This window comes from Loxodonta africana, chromosome 22 (genome assembly GCF_030014295.1).
Source record: "Loxodonta africana isolate mLoxAfr1 chromosome 22, mLoxAfr1.hap2, whole genome shotgun sequence".
Classification (NCBI taxonomy): Eukaryota; Metazoa; Chordata; class Mammalia; order Proboscidea; family Elephantidae; genus Loxodonta; species Loxodonta africana.
This window is the reverse complement of record NC_087363.1, coordinates 39,580,210-39,598,943: the sequence shown is the minus strand read 5'-3', so window position 1 is coordinate 39,598,943 and position 18,734 is coordinate 39,580,210. Positions and strand designations below refer to the sequence as shown.

General features: G+C 41.9%; 1 protein-coding gene and 1 pseudogene across 3 annotated transcripts in view; both read left to right on the top strand.

Moving 5' to 3' along the window:
• The first annotated feature begins 793 nt into the window (after positions 1-793).
• TSEN2 (tRNA splicing endonuclease subunit 2) overlaps positions 794-18,734 on the top strand; it is a 61,355-nt gene continuing 43,414 nt past the window's right edge. For 2 of the 3 annotated variants that reach the window (XM_003409749.4, XM_023547896.2), the window contains exons 1-4: positions 794-879; positions 7,958-8,165; positions 10,231-10,312; positions 18,571-18,607. In XM_003409749.4, coding sequence (XP_003409797.1) covers positions 7,977-8,165; positions 10,231-10,312; positions 18,571-18,607 — 308 coding nt within the window. In that variant the 5' untranslated portion in view covers positions 794-879; positions 7,958-7,976. Of the gene's footprint in view, positions 880-904; positions 1,275-7,957; positions 8,166-10,230; positions 10,313-18,570; positions 18,608-18,734 lie in introns of those variants that run through there. The other variant, XM_064274871.1, reaches the window with a different exon arrangement.
• Positions 1,530-7,951, top strand: LOC111750600 (small ubiquitin-related modifier 2-like; annotated as a pseudogene).

The following is an 18,734-nucleotide window of genomic DNA, read 5'->3' as shown; positions in this document are numbered from 1 at the left end:
AGAAAAGTCCACCTTTAATGATTCAATTTTGGGGAGGTATGTATTGGACTCCCCAACAGGCCTCCTTTAAAATAAACCCTCCTCAGATCAGGAGACATTTTTACACTTTCCATTGCCTTCTTGTTTGCTCATCTCTCATAATCCTGACAACCCATTGTTCCGCTGAGAAAACTGAGGCTCTGTAACGTTGTCACTGAAAACCACACAGCCAGTGAGAGGGGAGATGGGGATTCAGACCGAGGTCTGGCTCCTGGATTGTTGTCCTTTATCCTGCACAAGGCAGCCCAGTGCACACAGTGGATTTTTGGTCAGGTGTCCGGGAGCTTCCTGACAAGTCCGCTGCATGCTAGTTTATAATACAGGTGGGTTCCAATTGCCCCTATTTACATAGAGAAAGCTGAGGTCAGATTCAGGGCCGAACTCAGCTGACCCGTTTTCTCACGGCGGGGTCTATGTAATAATAAAGTCCGGTCCCCTCTAGCGTCCTATCCTGGCGATGGCTAGACCTGGGTTCGAATGTCAACTCCACTACTTCCTAGCTATCTGCCTTGGCCAACTCACTTGCCATCTCATCTGTAAGATGAGACCTTGCAAAATTGTCGTGAGAACTAAGAAAGGATTTTGCCCGTACAGCAGGGACGGGCAAGAACGAGGTGGTATAAGCACTGCCTTATCATCACTGTTAGGGTCGCGCAGATGGCACAAAGACGCGCCTTCGAACCATGCGCAGGCGCAACTCGCAAAGACCCAGCAAGTGCTTCGGCGGGCTCTGCGCCTGCGCACTCCTTCGGTTTTTGCGGCCGCATTGCTTGACGGCAGCGGTGTGCGCCCCCTGGCCGGCGTTGCTGGGGTAACGGCGAGCGCGTGAGGCAAAAGCAGGTAAGGCCGTCAGTGCGTGGAGTCGGCGGCGTCTTGGGCGCAGGGCGACGCGACTCCGGGCCGCGGGGAGTGTTTCGCAGCGGGGGAGACAGTGTCTACCCCTCAGAGCCCAGTAGAGCGAGAGCGGAAAGGGCTCGGGTCACGTAGCCGGACCAGAAAGTCCTGGACTAGGAGCCAGGCTTCTTAGTTCTGCTGGAAATTAGCGCCCTCCCATCTCCTCTGTGCACCTGTAGCCCTTCGGACTTGCTTCGTTCTTTTAGGAAAGACTGGGGACTCGCCCACTGCTGGGCCTTGGGGACATCGAGGTGCTTTCGACACAGCCTCTGCCCACGAGGAACCTCAGCAACTAGTTGCGGGGCGGGGAGGGAAAATACTTAAGAAGAAGAAGCAAAGGGGTAAGACAGGGAATTACGAATTTGTCCCTTAACACATTTCGGCTTGTACCTGCCATCTGGAGAGAAGTTTCCACGTGGTGGGCCCTGTACTAGGCGCCTTCGCACAATTATCTCAGTTAATCTTCACAACCTTCAAAGGTTTAGCGTTTGTTTGTATGTCTTAATTGTCTGATTCGAACTTGAAAGCTCCCCAGCGGCGGGATTGTTTGTCCCTTTCATCCTTTCCTCCCTGAGTCCAGGAATTATACATAAAACGTGGCTTTTAATTGAGAGAAGGTGAGCTTTGCTGGGTGGAAGGTTTTTACCAGACTTGCTTAGCATGTGGTCCAGGGGGGTTAGAAAATTAAATGGAGTCACCTCCCACTTTTCTGTTTGCTTCTTTTTTGGAATAAACATTTACTGAGCATCTAAAAGGTGTTGTCTGCTGCAGGAGGAGTGAGGAACAGGCCCTACTTCTGATTGAGAAATAAATTTACTTTACAGTCACTCTGGAGTCAGGCAAGCCCAGGTTCTAGGGAAGGAAAAGTAACAATTGCTTACATATGCATAGCATCAGCTCCTCTGAGTCTCTTCCCTCATCTGTATAATGGGAGTAATAATAGTACTTATCTAGCAGTTGGAATTTTGTAAGAGTTTGAATAGGTCATCTTATCACCAGTGGTTGGCAACCTTGGCTACACCTGAAATCTTCTGGGTCCCAGCCCAGAAATTCTGATAGAATTGGTTGCAGTTAAGGCCTGGGTATTTGTTGTTGTTAGGTGATGTTGAGTTGATTCTGACTCAGTGATCCTATGTACAACAGAACGAAACATCTCCCGGTCCTGCGCCATTCTCACGATCGTTGTTATGCTTGAGCCCATTGTTGCAGCCACTTGTGTCAGTCCATCTCCGTTGAGGGTTTTCCTCTTTTTTGCTGACCCTTTACTTTACCAAGCATGTTGTTCTTCTCCAGGGACTGATTCCTTCTGACAACATGTCCAAAGGATGTGAGACAAAGTCTTGCCATCCACGTTTCTAAGGAGCATTCTGGCTGTGCTTCTTCCGAGACAAATTGTTCTTTTGGTAGTCCATAATATATTCAGTATTCTTGGCCAACAGCATAATTCGAAGGTGTCAATTCTTCAGTCTTCCTTATTCATTGCCCAGCTTTTGCATGCATGTGAGGCAGTTGAAAGCACCGTGGCTTGGATCAGGTGCACCTTAATCCTTGAAGTGATACCTTTGCTTTTTGACACTTTAAAGAGGTCTTTTGCAGCCCATTTGCCCAGTGAATGCGTTATTTGGTTTCTTGTCTGCCGCTTCCTTGTGTATTGATCGTGGATCCAAGCAAAATGAAATCTTTGACAACTTTATTCTTTTCTCCATTTATCATGCTATTGCGTATCAGTCCAGTTGTGAGGATTTTGTTTACTTTGTGTTGAGGTGTAATCCATACTGAAGGCTGTGGTCTTTGATCTTCATTAGTAAGTACTTCAAGTCCTCTTCACTTTGAGCAAGCAAGGTTGTGTCATCTGCATAACGCAGGTTGTTAATGAGCCTTCCTCCAATCCTGATGCCCCAGTTTTCTTCCTATAGTCCACCTTCTTGGATTATTTGCTCAGCATACCAATTGAATAAGTATGGTGAAAGGATACAACCCTGATGCACACCTTTCCTGACTTTAAACCACACAGTATTCCCTTGTTCTGTTGGAACGACTACTGCTTGATCTATGTACAGGTTCCTCACGAGCACAATTAAGTGTTCTGGAATTCCCATTTGTTGCAACGTTACCCATGGTTTGTCATGATCCACACAGCCGAATGCCTTTGCATGGTCAATAAAACACAGGTAAACATCTTTCCGGTATTCTCTGCTTTCAGCCGGGATCCATCAGACATTAGCAATCATGTCCCCTATTCCACACCCTCCTCTGAATCTGGTTTGAATTTCTGCCAGTTCCCTGTCGATGTACTGTTGCAGCCACTTTTGAATGATTTTCAGCAAAATTTTACTTGTGTATGATATTGTTCGATAATTTCTGCTTTCAGTTGGATCACCTTTCTTTGGAATAGGCATAAATACGGATCTCTTCCAGTAGGGTGGCCAGGTAGCTGTCTTCCAAATTTCTTGGCATAGACAAGTAAGCATTTCCAGCACTGTATCCCTTTGTTGAAACATCTCAGTTGGTATTCTTTCAGTTCCTGGAGGCTTGTTTTTCACCAGTGTCTTCAGTGCAGCTTGGACTTCTTCCTTCACTACTATTGGTTTTTGATCATACGCTGTCTCCTGAAATGACTGAAAGTCGACCAGTTCTTTTTGGTATAGTGACCGTGTATTCCTTCCATCTTCTTTTGATGCTTCTTGCGTTGTTCAGTATTTTGCCCATAGAATCTTTCAGTATTGGAACTGGAGGCTTGAATTTTTTCTTCAGTTCTCTCAGCTTGAGAAATGCCGAGTGTGTTCTTCCCTTTTGGTTTTCTAACTTCAGGTTTTTGCGCATTTCATTATAATACTTTACTTTGTCTTCTCGAGCCACCCTTTGAAATCTTCTTTTCAGCTCCTTTACATGATCATTACTTCTGTTCACTTTAACTACTTGATGTTCAAGAGCAAGTTTCCGAGTCTCTTCTGACATCCATTTTGGTCTTTTCGTTCTTTCCTGTCTTTTTAATGACCTCTTGCTTTCTTCATGTATGATGTTCTTAATGTCATTCCACAACTCGTCTAGTCTTCAGTCATTAGTGTTCAGTGTATGAAGTCTGTTCTTGAGATGGTCTCTAAATTCAGGTGGGATATACTCAAGGTTGTATTTTGGCTCTTGTGAACTTGCTCTAATTTTCTTCAGCTTCAACTTGAACTAGCGTATGAGCAATTGACAGTCTGTTCTGCACTTGGCCCCTAGCTTTGTTCTGACTGATACTGAGCTTCTCCATGGTCTTTTTCCACAGATATAGTCGATTTGATTCCTGTGTATTCCATCTGGTAAGGTCCACATGTATAGTTGCCATTTATGTTGGTGAAAAAGGGTATTTGCAATGAAGAAGTGGTTGGTCTTGCAAAATTCTATCATGCGATCTCCAGCATTGTTTCTGTCACCAAGGCCATATTTTCCAATTACTGATCCTTCTTTGTTTCCAACTTTTGCATCCCACTCATCAGTAATTATCAATGCATCTTGATTGCATGTTTGATCAATTTCAGACTGCGGAAGTTGGTAAAAATCTTCAGTTTCTTCATCTTTGGCCTTAGTGGTTGGTGTATAAATTTGAATAATAGTCTATTAACTGGTCTTCCTTCTAGGCGTATGAATGTTATCCTAACACTGACAGCGTTGTACTTCAGGATAGATCTTGAACTGTTCTTTTTAACCATGAATCCACCACCATGTCATTTCAGGCATAGTGGACCATATGATTGTCTGATTCAGAGTGACCAATACCAGTCCATTTCAGCTCACTAATGCCTGGGATATCTATGTTTATGCATTCTGTTTTATTTTTGACGACTTCCAATTTTCTTAGATTTGTGCTTGGTACATTCCATGTTCCGATTATCAATGGATGTTTGCAGCTGTTTTTTCTCCTTTTGTGTTGTGCCACATCAGCAAATGAAGGTCCCGAAAGCTTGACTCCATCCAGGTCACTAAGGTCAACTCTATTTTGAGGAGGCAGATTTTCCCCAGTGGTATTTTGACTGCCTTCAAACCTGTGGTGCTTATCTTCCGGCACTATATCAGACAATCAGGAGGCTAGAAGTCTAAATTCAGGGTTTGGCTCTAGAAGAGGTTCTTCCTTGTCTATTCAGCTTCTAGTAGCTGTGAGCGGTCCTTGGTATTCCTGGGCTTATAGATACATGTGTGGCCATTATCTGTCTTCCTTGTCTGCCAGTGTGTTCCTATCCATTCTCCTCCTCCTGTAACGCAGAAGCAATTAGGTTTAGGACCCACCCTACCCTGATTTGGCCTCATTAACATAACTAAAGAAACCCAGTTTCTAGCAGGGTCATGTTTATATGTACAGGGGTTAGGATTTCAACATGTGTTTTAGGGGGACACAAGTCAATTGGTAATGCCCTCTAGCTTTGAGAAATAGCCTGCAGACAGAAGTGGACAGACAGGGCTGTGGCATACAGAAGAACCCAGACTGAAGATCATGGACTTAAGAATTCAACAGACCTGAGGTCATCTAACTCCACCACTTTCCGGGGCCTTTTGCAAATCCCTGTAACCTACATCTGCTTCCTCATCTGTAAACTGAAGCTGATAACGCTCACCCCACGATGATAATTATAGCAGAAACATTCTTTGTGCTCACTACGTGCAAATCCTGCCCTAAGCACTCTGTGGATGTTAAGGACAAGATAAGACTCTGTTTTTATCCGTATTTCACGGAGGAGGAAACTAGAGCACAGAGAGATTAAGTAACTTTTGCCCAGGGTCAGTGGTGAAGCTGGATTCCAAACCTGGAAGTCTGGCTTTAGAGTCCTTGCTCTTTAGCACTAGGCCGAGTCGTACATTATAGACTGTTATGTGAGAGTCGCTGCTGTCATTGTTATTTTTATTACTGAAAAATTGGGGGATGGTTGGCTCCTGGTGCTGCTTGTGTACTTGTTCAGTGCAGTCTTGGAACCTCTTTTGTGAAGTGGCAGCTGATAAGACTGGCACTTGCCATGGCTGACAAAAAAGCCAAGGAAGGAGTCAAAACTGAGAACAACGATCATATTAATTTGAAGGTGGCAGGGAGGATGCTTCTGTGGTGCAGTGTAAGATGAAGAGGCATACACCATGTAGTAAACTAATGAGAGCCTGTTGTGGACAACAGGGCATGTCAGTAAGGCAGATCAGATTCCAATTTGACGGGCAGCCAGTCAATGAAACAGACACAGCTGCACAGTTAGAAATGAAGGATGAAGATGGAATTGATGTGTTCCAGCCGAAGATTGGAGGTGTCTACTAAAACGGGAGTCTGCTATTTTACTCCAGAACTCTGTTCTACAATAGAACAGGAATACATTTTCAATTAGAAACCCAATTTGGTTCTACCACATCCTGACTACGACAGTATAGTTTTCTCAGCTCTTTTCGTTTTCTTCTTCCCCATTCCTTTATTGTACATAAAGTAACTGGTGTATGTGTGCAAGCATATTGCTTTTTTTTTTTTTTATCAAATGGCCAATGTCATGTTTTGATCAACATCAAGTGGAGATGGAATGGGGAAAAATTCTGGTTCTGTGAAAATACCCCTGTTCCCTATTAGTGGCATGCTTATTCAGCTCTTATGTTTATAATCCAGTAAGTTACTTTTGCTGTCACTGTTGAACAAAAAAATGGCATAAAAATCCTTGCATACCTGGTTCAGTTACAGAACTTTAATGTTTGTCATTTATTGTTGTAAAGCCAAGGACAATTTTATCACTATTTTTGTATATAACTGTTACCTGTAGGGCCATCTGTCTTTAAGTAGGGATGAATTACTCTAAAAAAAAAAAATGAATCCTAGATAGGTTTCCCTTTAAGCCAGGTGTCTTGTTTAAATAAACTTCTCGTTTAAAAAAAAAAAAGATGGGGGGGGGAATGGTTGATAGATTTTAGGAGTGTGTTTTAAGGCCCTTTATTGGAAAATGAAGTGTTCATTAATTTTAAGTATTGAGGACAGGGTTTCTTTTGGTTTCCTGTTTATATCCCTAGCACCTATGATTCTTAGGAACCCCAAGTAGGTACTCAGTAAGTGTTTACGGAGCAAAAGAGTGAAAGTAAAAGGCATGGCAGAAATCCTGTTGTGCTTGCTCTCAGAAGACCTATCCTTGCAAACTAGGCTTCAATCTTGCCAATTAGAAATAACATCACTGACTTCTTTACTTTATTCTACCTAATTTGGATACCTTTTATCACTAGCCTCAGTGCTCTGGCTAGAACTTCCAGTGTAATATCGAGCAGCAGTGGTTAAGAGCAGGCATCTCTGTTTTGTTCCTGAACTGAAGGGGAAAAGCTTTTAGTCTTCCTACATTGAGTATGATGTTAGCTGTGGGTTTTTCATAAATGCCCTTAATCATGTTGAATTTTCCTTCTGTTCCTACCTTGTTAAGGATTTTTATCATGAAAGGGTGTTGGATTTTGTCAGATACCTTCTGTGAGCTGATTGAGATGATCATGTGTTTGTTTTTTTTTTTTCTTTCTTTTTCAACGTGGTATATTACACTGATTGATTTACGAATGTTGAACTTGCATACTTGATCATAGAATATAATCCTTTTAGTGTTTTGTTGAGGATTCTTAAGGGATATTGGTCTGTAATTTTCTTGTGGTGTCCTTGACTTTGATACCAGGGTGATGCTAGCCTCATAGAATGACTTAAGAAGTGTTCCCTCCTCTTCTGTTTTTTGGAAAAGTTTAAGAAGGATTGGACTCACTTCTTTTATCGATGACAGGTAGAATCCCCCAGTGAAAAGCCCAATCCAGGACTTCTCTTTGTTGGGAGACCGCTGACTTCTTGGAGGTTGTTGTGGGGATTGAGATATTCTAGGCGAATGTGATTTGCTCATACGGAACATTATTACTCTGTGGCTTTTAGTTCACAGCTTCATAAATACTCTTTTTTGTTTCCTACAGACCACAAGTTTATCAATGTGTCTTCGTTTTTTTTAATCAGTTTACTTATTGATTGACTATCTTATTTCCTCCTCTTTGTTGTCTATCCTTTAAGGAGCCATTAGCTTGGGAAAATGGCAGAAGCAATTTTCCGTGCCCCAAAGAGGAAGAGAAGAGTATATGAGCATTATGAATCTCCATTGCCGATCCCTTTTGGTCAGGACCGTGTTCCCAAGAAAGAATTCCAAGTGTACCGTGCCGAAATGATGGACAACAATGTAATTGTGCGGAATGCAGAGGCCATTGAGCAGCTGTATGGGAAAGTAAGCACACACAGCCTCAGTGGGACTGGCTCCTTACAAGTGTGAGCAAGCTGTCCTTTCTCCTTCTCCTCCCCACCCCTCCCACCCCCAAGACTAACGTAAAGAATGCATACGCTTCCCTTGCAGCGGTACCCTGTAGGGACAGTACAGCGTGAATCAGGTGCCCAAAGCCGTATATTCTGATGATAACGAAGTGACAGATAGGATGTCCCTGTGACCCTACATTTCAACAGTGAAGCAGAGTCAATGGATTGACCTTTTTGTCTCTTTCATTTATAAAAGCAATGCATGTTCATTGTAAAAAAAAAAAAAAAATCTAGCGATTTATATCAATGTAATGGTAAAAAGTGGAAATTCTCCCTCTCACTCCCATTCCTGTTCCCAGAGGTAACCACAGAGTGGTCATATCATTCCAGACTTTTTTCTTCTTTTTCCATGAATTGATTTTGAAGCTGATATGTCAGAGCCACAGCTCCCTGATCTTTGTGGGAGAACAGCCTCTCTGTCACCACAAGATTAAGAATTGGGATTAGGGCATACAGGTGGCGGGCGAACGCCATGGCAGGTGTAGGAGGGTCTCCCTTCCCATGGCTGTAATTCAGGGAGCCGTTGCCCCGACTTACAGACAAATCAGATGAGAGATAAGAATGTGCTCTAGCTCCTTGTCTGTCTTGTCTCCTGCCTGGGGACCTCTCACGTGAGGATGAGCTCTAGCCTTCCCTGTTTCCCAGCAGCAGTGCCAGGTTTGGGTTGAGACTGGTGGCTGGCTTCCTTTCCGTCCTTCCTTCATATCTTCCTCTCCTCCTTTCCTTCTTTCTTTCTGTTTTCCCCATAAAAAAAAACCATAGCCTGTTCAAATTGCTGGGGGCATTTATTTGTAAGAACTTTATAGAGGTATAATTCACATACCGTAAAATCCACCCACTGTAAGTGTGCAATTCAAGGATTGTAGTAATTTCCAGAGTTGTGCAACCATCGCCACAGTCCAGTTTTCAGACATATCCATCACTTAGTCCCCCATTTGCACTTAGTCCCCACTCCCACTCCCAGACTGAAGCAAAATCTTATCTGCTTTCTGTCTGTATAAATGTGCCTTTTCTAGACAGTTTAAAGTATACATGTTGCTTTTGGAATCAGCAGGAAGGAAAGGGATGGTTCAATTCTAGGATTAAAAAAAATTCAAGATAGTGGTTGCACAACATGGTGAATGTAATTAATGGTGCTGAATTGTACACTTAAAGATGTAATTTTAGTTTTTATTGTGCTTTAAGTGAAAGTTTACAAATCAAGTCAGTATCTCATACAAAAATTTTATACACCTTGCTATATACTCCTAATTGGTCTCCCTATAACGAGACAGCACACTCCTTCTCTCTACCCTGTATTTTCGCGTCCATTCGGTCTGCTTCTGACCCCCTCTGCCCTTTCATCTCTCCAGACAGGAGCTGCCCACATAGTCTCATGTGTCTACTTGATGCAAGAAGCTCACTCTTCACCAGTATCATTTTCTATCCCATAGTCCAGTCCAATCCCTGTCTGAAGAGTTTGCTTTGGGAATGGTTCCTGTCTTGAGCTAACAGAAGGCCTCGGGGCCATGATCTCTGGGGTCCTTCTAGTCTCAGTCAGACCATAAAATGGCAAATTTTATGTTATATGTATTTCACTACAATAAAATTGAGAAAAATAAAAAGAATTGAAGAAGCTTTCTGTACCTGAGTAGCAGACAGGGCCCCTGCTCAGGTATGCTGTGCTCCTGAGCACGTGGTGAGAAGAAATTCTGCCTCTACCTGCCCTGTGCCTTTAGCTCACCAGACACAGACAGAAATCATTAGCTGCGAGATGAATGAGGGGTACTAAAACCTTCATAGTGCTCTTCAAACAATGAAGAGATAAAATGCTAAGATCTTTATAGTTAGTGTTAGATAATCAAAGTAAAATATAAAGCTATGTAAAACAGGGTGAACCTGTTGTTAAGTTTAGCTTGGCTTAGACATTTTTTGGGTGTTTTTTAGACATAAATAAACATGAACTAACTTTGTTTTTTTTTTTTTCCTCTTCTTGGAAGGGTTATTTTGGAAAAGGTATTCTGTCAAGAAGCCGCCCAAACTTCACAATTTCAGATCCTAAGCTGGTTGCTAAATGGAAAGGTAAACTTGTACATCTTTCAGTCCTTGTGGCAAATTATCATTTCCTTTCATTTTTGATCTTACACCTCAGGTTACGTAGTAAAATTCTAAAGGAATAGTAGCATGCTCACTGGCAACTTTTCTGCCAAAAATCACAACCGGAATAATTGGAATCAAGGTGAAAGGGTACTTATGATGGATGAAAATGTGTTTTATCATTTCTGGAGTGATCAAAAGTGTTATTCAGGCTTTTGTGTTTGCCTCGCAGAGTGCCATGTGAAGGGTAGGTACTCGTAAGTAAGTACCTGCTCACCTGTGGCACTATGCAAACCCCCCCAAAAAAACCAAACCCAGTGCTGTCAAGTCGATTCCGACTCATAGCGACACTATGCAAAATGAGTTTTATATTTATTTTCCGGAAGTAGAATTTTGCAACAGTAACCATGGCATTGATAGGTTTATTAAATCAGAGTAATGTGTGTAGTTTTCACTTGCTGGCTTCTTTTTTTACTTTTTTACAAATCTTTCATCTTAGCGTTATTTTGCTAAGGAAGTCTTGTGATAATTACTTAAGAACCAATACCAGCTGGCTACAACATAATTAGAAAAGATTTTAAAATGTTTTTATTATAAGAAAAAATGCAAATAAAAACCACACTGAGAAAACAGGATCCATGCCTCACACCATATACAAAAACAAATTTGAAATGGATTAAGGATCTAAACATGCAAATTAAAACCTTAAGATTCTTAGAAGAAAATGAAGATTCAACACTGTCAGGCCTAGCTTTTAACAGTGGATCATCTAATAGCAAAAGGCAAAATAAGTAAATGAAACCTCATAATTAAAAATTTTTATTCATCAAAAGATTTTGCCAAAAAAGTGAAGACAAGCTACTGACTAAGAGAATATCTTCAGAAACCATGTATCTGACAAGAACCTAATAACTAAAATATATATAAAACTTCAACAACTCAACAACAAAAAAGCAAATAACCCAGTCATAAAATGGGCAAAGGACTTGAGTAGACATTTTACCAAAGAGGACATTCAGGTGGTCACCAGACACGTGAAAAGGTGCTCAGTGTCATTAGCTGTCAGAGAGATGCAAATCAAAACCACAGTGAGATGCCATTTCACTTCCACTAGGATGGCTAAGAAAAAAAAAAATGTGAGGATGTGGGGAAATTGGAACCCTCATCCATTGCTGGTAGGAATGAAAAATGGTACAGCTGTTTTGGAAAACAGTATGGCAGTTCCTCAAAAAACTAAAAAAAGAACTACCGTATGACCCAGAAATTCCACTCCTAGGTATATACCCAAAAAACTTGAAAGCAGACTCTCAAACAGAGACTTGTCCTCCACTGTTCATTGTAGCACTATCCACGGTAGCTAAAAGGTAGAAACAGTCTAAACACCCATCAGCATATGAATGGGTAAACAAAATGTGGTACATATATACAATGAAATACTGCTCAGCCAGTAGGAGAAATGAAGTCTTGACACATGCTACAATGTGGATGGAGCTTGAAGACATGCTGAGTGAAATAAGTCAATCACAAAGAGACACATACTGTATGACCTCACTTATATAAAAAACAAAAAAAGGCAAATGTATGAAGACCAGAGTTTATTAGTGGTTACCAGGGGAGGGAAGGGAAGGGGAAAAGGGGCATGTTTAATGGTGATGGGAGAAGTGCATTGATTAAGGGTAGTGTTAAGGGTAGAGTTGCTGTCAGTAAGTTGTACACCTGTAAAAAGGTGAGTTGGCAAAACTTGTATGATAGATATATTTACAACAACAATGAAAAAAGAGTAGCTGCTAAGGCTGCTTATGTCCAACCAAACACTTCATGGAATTTGGTTTCTTGGTTTGGAGGTTTAGGATCATAGTTTCATGGGGCATCTCAGTTAATTGTCCTAATAACATGTTTAGTGCATCAGTTGTACCTCCTTGTTCCATGCGTAGTGCCTGGGGTCTTAAAAGCTTACAGGTGGCCATCCAAGGCACAACAATTGGTCTGTATTCACCTGGAACAACAGAGGAAGGAGAGTCAGTAATAGGAGGAGGAATGAAATGCATGGCACATTGCCTGCATGAGCAGTTGCCTTCTTTGCCATGAGACCAAAAGAACTAGATGGTGCCTGGCTACCATTACGAAACATTGTAATCAAAGATTCTGTAGGAGAATCCTGATCTAAATGGGGAAAATACAGAACAGAATTTCAAATTCTCATGGACTCCAGACATCCTGGAGCCATGAAGGTTGGATGAGCCCCTGAAACTATTGCCCTGAGATAATCTTTAAACTTTAAATCAAAAATATCCCCTGAAGCCTTCTTAAAACGAGATAATAGTTTAGGTTAACTAGTGAAAAATGGCTGCCTTGAGCATTATGCTCTTTTAAGAACTGTCTAGATGGGATCACATTGGTAACAGCAACTCAAAAGATTAGATAGGAAACTTCGGTGGAAGTGAATTTATGTTAATGGGGGAAGAACAGCTCAGAAAAGAGGGTGAGAATGGTTACACAACTTGAAGTTGTACTCAGGCACTGAATTATACATGTGGAAACTGTTGAATCGGTATATGTTTTGCTGTGTATATTCTCAGCAGCTGCAAAAAAAAAGGTAAAAAATAAAACCAGATGACACTGAAACACCATTTTTTACCAATCAGATTGGCAAAAATCCAAAAATTTGACCACACGCTAATTGGTGAGGCCCTGAGAAATAGACAAACTCAAGCATTGGTACAACCAGTAAGGAGAGGAGTTCAGCAACATCTAGCAAAATTGTCTACGCACTTACCTTTAACCCAGCAATCCCATTTCTAGGAATGTATCTTAATAATACTGGCAAAAATATTATGAAGAGAAATATGCAAAAGGTTACTCTTTGCAACACTGTTTGTCATATGAAAGACTGAACCCAGCCCAAGTGTCCCTCGGGAGGAGACTGGTTGAATAAACTCATCATTCACGTGATGAAGTGCTGTGGGGCTGTAAAGAGGAATGAGGGTCAAGGATAGATTTTAAGTGAAGAAGGAAAGATGGAAGAAAGTCTGTGTAGTGTGCCATGGTTTATCTGAAAAGGGAAGGAATACAAATACGTTTTTGCTGTATTTTTTTTTTCTTTGTAGAAGGATAAACCGTAGTTCTTTTAATGCCTACATGGGGAGGGAGGGAAAAGGATGGAGAGAGAGAGGCAAGACTTTATAGATTTGACTTTGCAACCTTGTAAATGTATAATTACAAAATAATATTCAATTGTTAAAAGTAATTCTTTAAAAGAAAGAAACAACTGAACCTGTGTTTCTCACGTTGAAGGTGGAACCACACTGGGAGAAAACTATTTTGAGTATATTGAAAACATGGTGATTTGAATGTTCAACTCAAATGAAGTACTTAATGTCAGTTACCTGTTGCTACAATACTGCTAACAGACCACCTCAAAGCTCAGTGGGTTTAAACAGCACCCTTTTTGCTCTCAAGTCTTCAGGTTACCTGGGTAGATCTGTTGATCTTGGTTGGAAGTGACACTTCCATCTGGTCACTTGTGGATCAGCCAGTCACTCTCAGCTGGGCTTACTTGTGTCCGTGTGCTGGACTAGGATGGTCTTGGCTAGGATAAGGGGCGAGGGTGGCTCCATGTGTCTCATCCTATAGCAGGCTAGCCCAGCCATGTTCTTGTGAGGATAATGGAGGGTCCAGAACAAGCCCCCGTGTGTCAGCGCCTTTCAAGCTCTGCTTGCATCATGTTTGCTCATAGGCGTCTGGTCCAGAGTCCAGGGCTGGGGCAGATGGGAGACCTAAAGAATGGAAGCTATCCAAGCAATTAGCCTCCCATAGACTCTGAAGAAAGAAAGAGCTGCAAAAAAAAATAAAAGCTTTTAAATTGTGTTCAGCGATCATTCTGTTGGTGGTTATGTTGGTAGTAGTATTCTAAGACTGTGGTGTGTGTATTATATGACAAAGCAGATTTTGGCGTAATTGAAGGTCTTTGAGTTGCTCAAGCGGTAGGCAGTCAGCTCGAACCCACCCAGCAGTGCTTATAAGAAAGGCCTGGCAATCTGCTTCTGTAAAGATGACAGCCAAGCAAACCCTATGGAGCAGTTCTACTCTGTAACACATGAAGCTGCCATGAGTAAACGAGTTTGGTTTTTGGTTTTTTGGTTTTAGTGTGGTCAACGACCAGGGTTTTTGTTATGGAACATCTTGTACCAAAAAGCAAGAAAGCTGTCAAAGACCACTAGGCTTGTTTCAAAAGAGGCCCCTGCTGGCAGGAGGTAGAAACATTTGCGCATCAGTAAGAATAATAACTGCAGTTGATTTAAAAATTCATCCATTCATAATGATACCAAAAAAGGTTTAAATCTTCTTGCCTCACTGCCAAAAGAAATATGTTTACCTTTGGGGATGCTAAGGAACCAATTCATCTTTTTCAAAACTGGGAAATAAAGGGAACGAATCCAGCATTTATTCTGTCTTTTCTATATGAACTTTTCCTCAAGGTAACCAAATAGTTAATAAGAGGAAGTTTCTTTTTATAGAAGGATCCCTGACAATAAATGAAGAAGGAATACTTGCATTAGAATAACACCCTTCTGTAACATTCTTAGTTAATAGATGTAGGCGTTGATCAGCACTGGCGGCAACATACTGAGAGACAAGAAGACATTGTCTTCTTAGTGGAAGCACCACTTATGTATTATACTTTCTTCCCAACAAATTGAGCCTGAATCTGATCAAGCCTCTAGATCCACCAATTCACAGGAAATACAGGTGACAGGAACATGTTAAGCCAAAACCAAAAAACCAAACCCATTGCTGTCAAATCGATTCTGACTCATAGTGACCCTATCGAACAGAGTAGAACTGTTCTATAGGGTTTCCAAGGAGCGGCTGATGGATTCGAACTGCTGACCTTTTGGTTAGCAACCTGAGCTCTTAACCACTGAGCAACCAAGGCCCCATGTTAAGCCAGTGCTGTTCAAATACAGGAGTGCAGCGAGATAAGAGCTTTGCACCAGAGTGGAAGTCTGTACACAACCTCCTTCTCCGGGAAAGTCTGGATGTGAAAATAAAGTCTGCTGAACAAAACAGTATGTGGAGTGAGACAGTTGGTTAGAAATTAGTGCAGGCTCCTCGTCTCTTCTGGGACTGTCCACAAGCAGTTTGAGGACCAGCATCTGCTCTGTGGCTACCCTTTGAGTTGTTTTCATTGTTGTCAGCTGCTGTCAAGTTAGCCCCCGACTCGTGGCGACCCCACGCACAATGCATTGCGGTTGGACCCTTGTGATCCGTAGGGTTTTCTTTTGCTGATTTTTGGGAGTCGATCCCCAGGCCTTTCTTCTTAGTCTGTCTTAGTCTGGAAGCTCTGCTGAAACCTGTTCAGCATCAAAGCAACACATAAGCCTCCAGTCACCGACGGGTGGTAGCGGCGGGTGAGGTGCGTTGGGCAGGAATTGAACCGAGGTCTCCCGCATGGAAGGCAGGAATTCTACCACCGAACTACTAATGCCTCATATACTTTGAGTTGTTATTGCTGTGTGCCGTTGAGTTGATTCTGACTCATAGTGACCCTATAGGACAGGGTAGAACTGGTTTCCAGGGCTGAAATCTTCATGGGAGCAGACGACCATATCTTTCTTCCGTGGAGCAGCTGGTGGGTTCGATCTGACCTGGTGACTTTTTAGTTTGCAGCTGGGTGCTTAACCATTGTACCACCAGGGCCCCTTACACTTTGAGTAGCGCTGTGTTAACAGAACAGTGGGGATATAATCGTCTGAAACCACACTGGGGGAAGTTCTACAGGACAGATGATCCATTTTTTCAGCAAATAAATTACAGGGAAAAAATATCATGGAGGGGAACCCACTGATTAAAATTAAGACATATCAATTAATTAATGCAACATATGGACCTTAGTTGGATCTTGATTCACATAAACTCTGAAAAAAGAAAAACATAAGACAATGTTTAGATTTTGGATGATGCCAAGGAATTGATGCTCAGGTTTTTTTGTTTTATTGCGCTTTAGGTGAAAGTTTACAGAGTAAATTAGTTTCTCATTAAACGATTAATACAGAAATTGTTTTGTGACATTGGCTGCCAGCCCTGCGATGTGTCAACACTCTCCCCTTCTCGACATCAGGTTCCTCATTTCCGTTCGTCCAGTTTCCCTGTCCCTCCCTGCCTTCTCGTCTTTGCCTTTGGGCTGGTATGCCCAGTTAGTCTTGTGTATGTTGTTGAACTACATGTGTTACTGTTTGTTTTATAGGCCTGTCTAATCTCTGCCCGAAGGGTGAACTTCAGGAGTGACTTCAGTACTGAGTTAAAAAGGTGGCCGAGGGCTGAACTCTCGTGGTTTCTCCAGTCGCTTTCAGACAATGCTCAGTTTTTACAGTGTGATGATGATACTATGGTTAGGTTTTTTAAAAGAAGAGTCCTTATAGAACTATATACTGAAATATTTAGTGATGAAATGCTATGACATCAGGGATCAATTTCAAAATAACCTGGGGGCCGAGGGAGTGGGTGGAAGAACAGATGAAGCAGGATTGGCCGTGGTTAATTGTGAAAGCTTAGTGTGGGATTTTTTTTGTTTGTGCTGGTCTCTCTGCTTATGTGTATGTTTGAGATTCTCCATGGTAAAAAGCAGTGGGGGGGGGAAGCAATTAGTATAATGACCCTGCCAGTACCCATCACCCAGCTTCAACGATTATTAATATTTTGCAAAAACACAGAAAGTTTTCAGATAGTATAATACTCTTAACTATTTAGAATCTTGTCTTGAACCGTATAATAACTCATTTTAAATATTGGTAGAGATTTGAAGGAAATGAATTTTTGCCAAAGAAACAGAATTTTAATATTGTAGAATACACTGAAGAAATAAATCCCAAATGTCTATTTTAGGAGGTTCTTCAAAATCTGGCTTCAACCTACTCTTCCACACTCATCTCTAATCACTCTCTTCTGTTTGTACTCTAGTCACCTGGGGCTATTTGCCATTCTGGGAATATGCCATTCATTTGCTGTCTCTCTGCATGGTTTCCTTTCCCTGTTTCCCCACTGGCCACCTGGTGAACTCCTATTTTCAAAGCCCAGCTCAATTGTCCCTTCTCTTTGTATTTTTTCCTAATCTTTCCAAGTAAAGTTAATTAGTCACTTTATAATACTTGACTCAGTTATACATCGTCTTCGGTTAGAACCAGCTGTTTCTAGTCTATTTCCCTAACTAGACTGAGTAGTTCAAGGAGAAAGGTTTTATCTTATTCTCTATCTCTAATGCTTAGCACATAGAAGGCTTTTAGTAAAATTTGCTCAATTGTCGTTGAATTACAGAGGAAGAAGGTTGTGACACAGGGAACAAATTCCTGAGGAGGTAGGAAGTAAACTCACTTTCTTATGGTTTTAAAACTGAAGCATCATCTATTCCAAGGCTTTAACCCATCAGAGATGAGGTTGAGTTTGGGAAAGGAGAAATGACTTGCCAAAGGCAGAGTTAGGAAGGACCAGGACTAAAACTCAGACCAGTAGGTGACCTGTTAAACACGTTAGGTGGAAAGACTCTTTGCACTAGCAGCCCAGAGCCGTAACTAGAACCCAGAACTTTCAGTCCCCATCCAAAACTAACCGGCCCGTAAATTTACTTTCCCCACCTTTCTATGTACACGTATTAGTGCTTTCACTGAAAATGCTTTACGAAACACTCAAATCCAAATCCATTGCCGTCGAGTTGATTCCGACTCATAGCGACCCTATAGGACAGAGTAGAACTGCCCTATAGGGTTCCCAAGGAGACACTGGTGGGTTTGAACTACGGACCTTTTGGTGAGCAGCCATAGCTTGCCGTAGCTCTTAACCGCTGTGCCGCCAAGGCTCCTTGTGAAGCACAGTGGAGTGGGAAGAGTAGCTTTGCTTTGGGTCAGCCGCATTTAGGGCTTCAGAATTCCAATCTGAAAGCTGAGGGAGTGAGCATTCAGAGGTAGCACGCTGTCCCTGCTGACCTGCAGTGCTGGGTTGAGAAGGGTTTTGAGTTCACATCTAAGCTCAGCAAGAAAACGGACAGGATTGGTTAGCTGCTGCTGGGGTGCAGGTACAGGGGGCGGTGGCGTATGAAGTGTTTGCCCCCGCTGAGTGAGCAGTGTTAAAGAATCTTCCAGGTGTGCAGTTTTGTGAACCTTGAAACTCTTTCGTCTTTTCTAGATTTTCGGTATTTTGACCCTTAAGGAAAATTTGTCTGAACTAATAAAGCTTTTTTGTTGTTACAGATTTGAGGACAAGCTTGCCCATAATCACTTCAAAGAAGTAAGTCTTGATGAACTTCGACTTTGGTCAAAATTGTGGTGTAGATCAAATCTGTTTTTAAGTAGCTAGTTCTGATATGGCAGTCCACATCTTTTTTTTTTTTTTGTAGTAGATGTGTCCTTCAAAA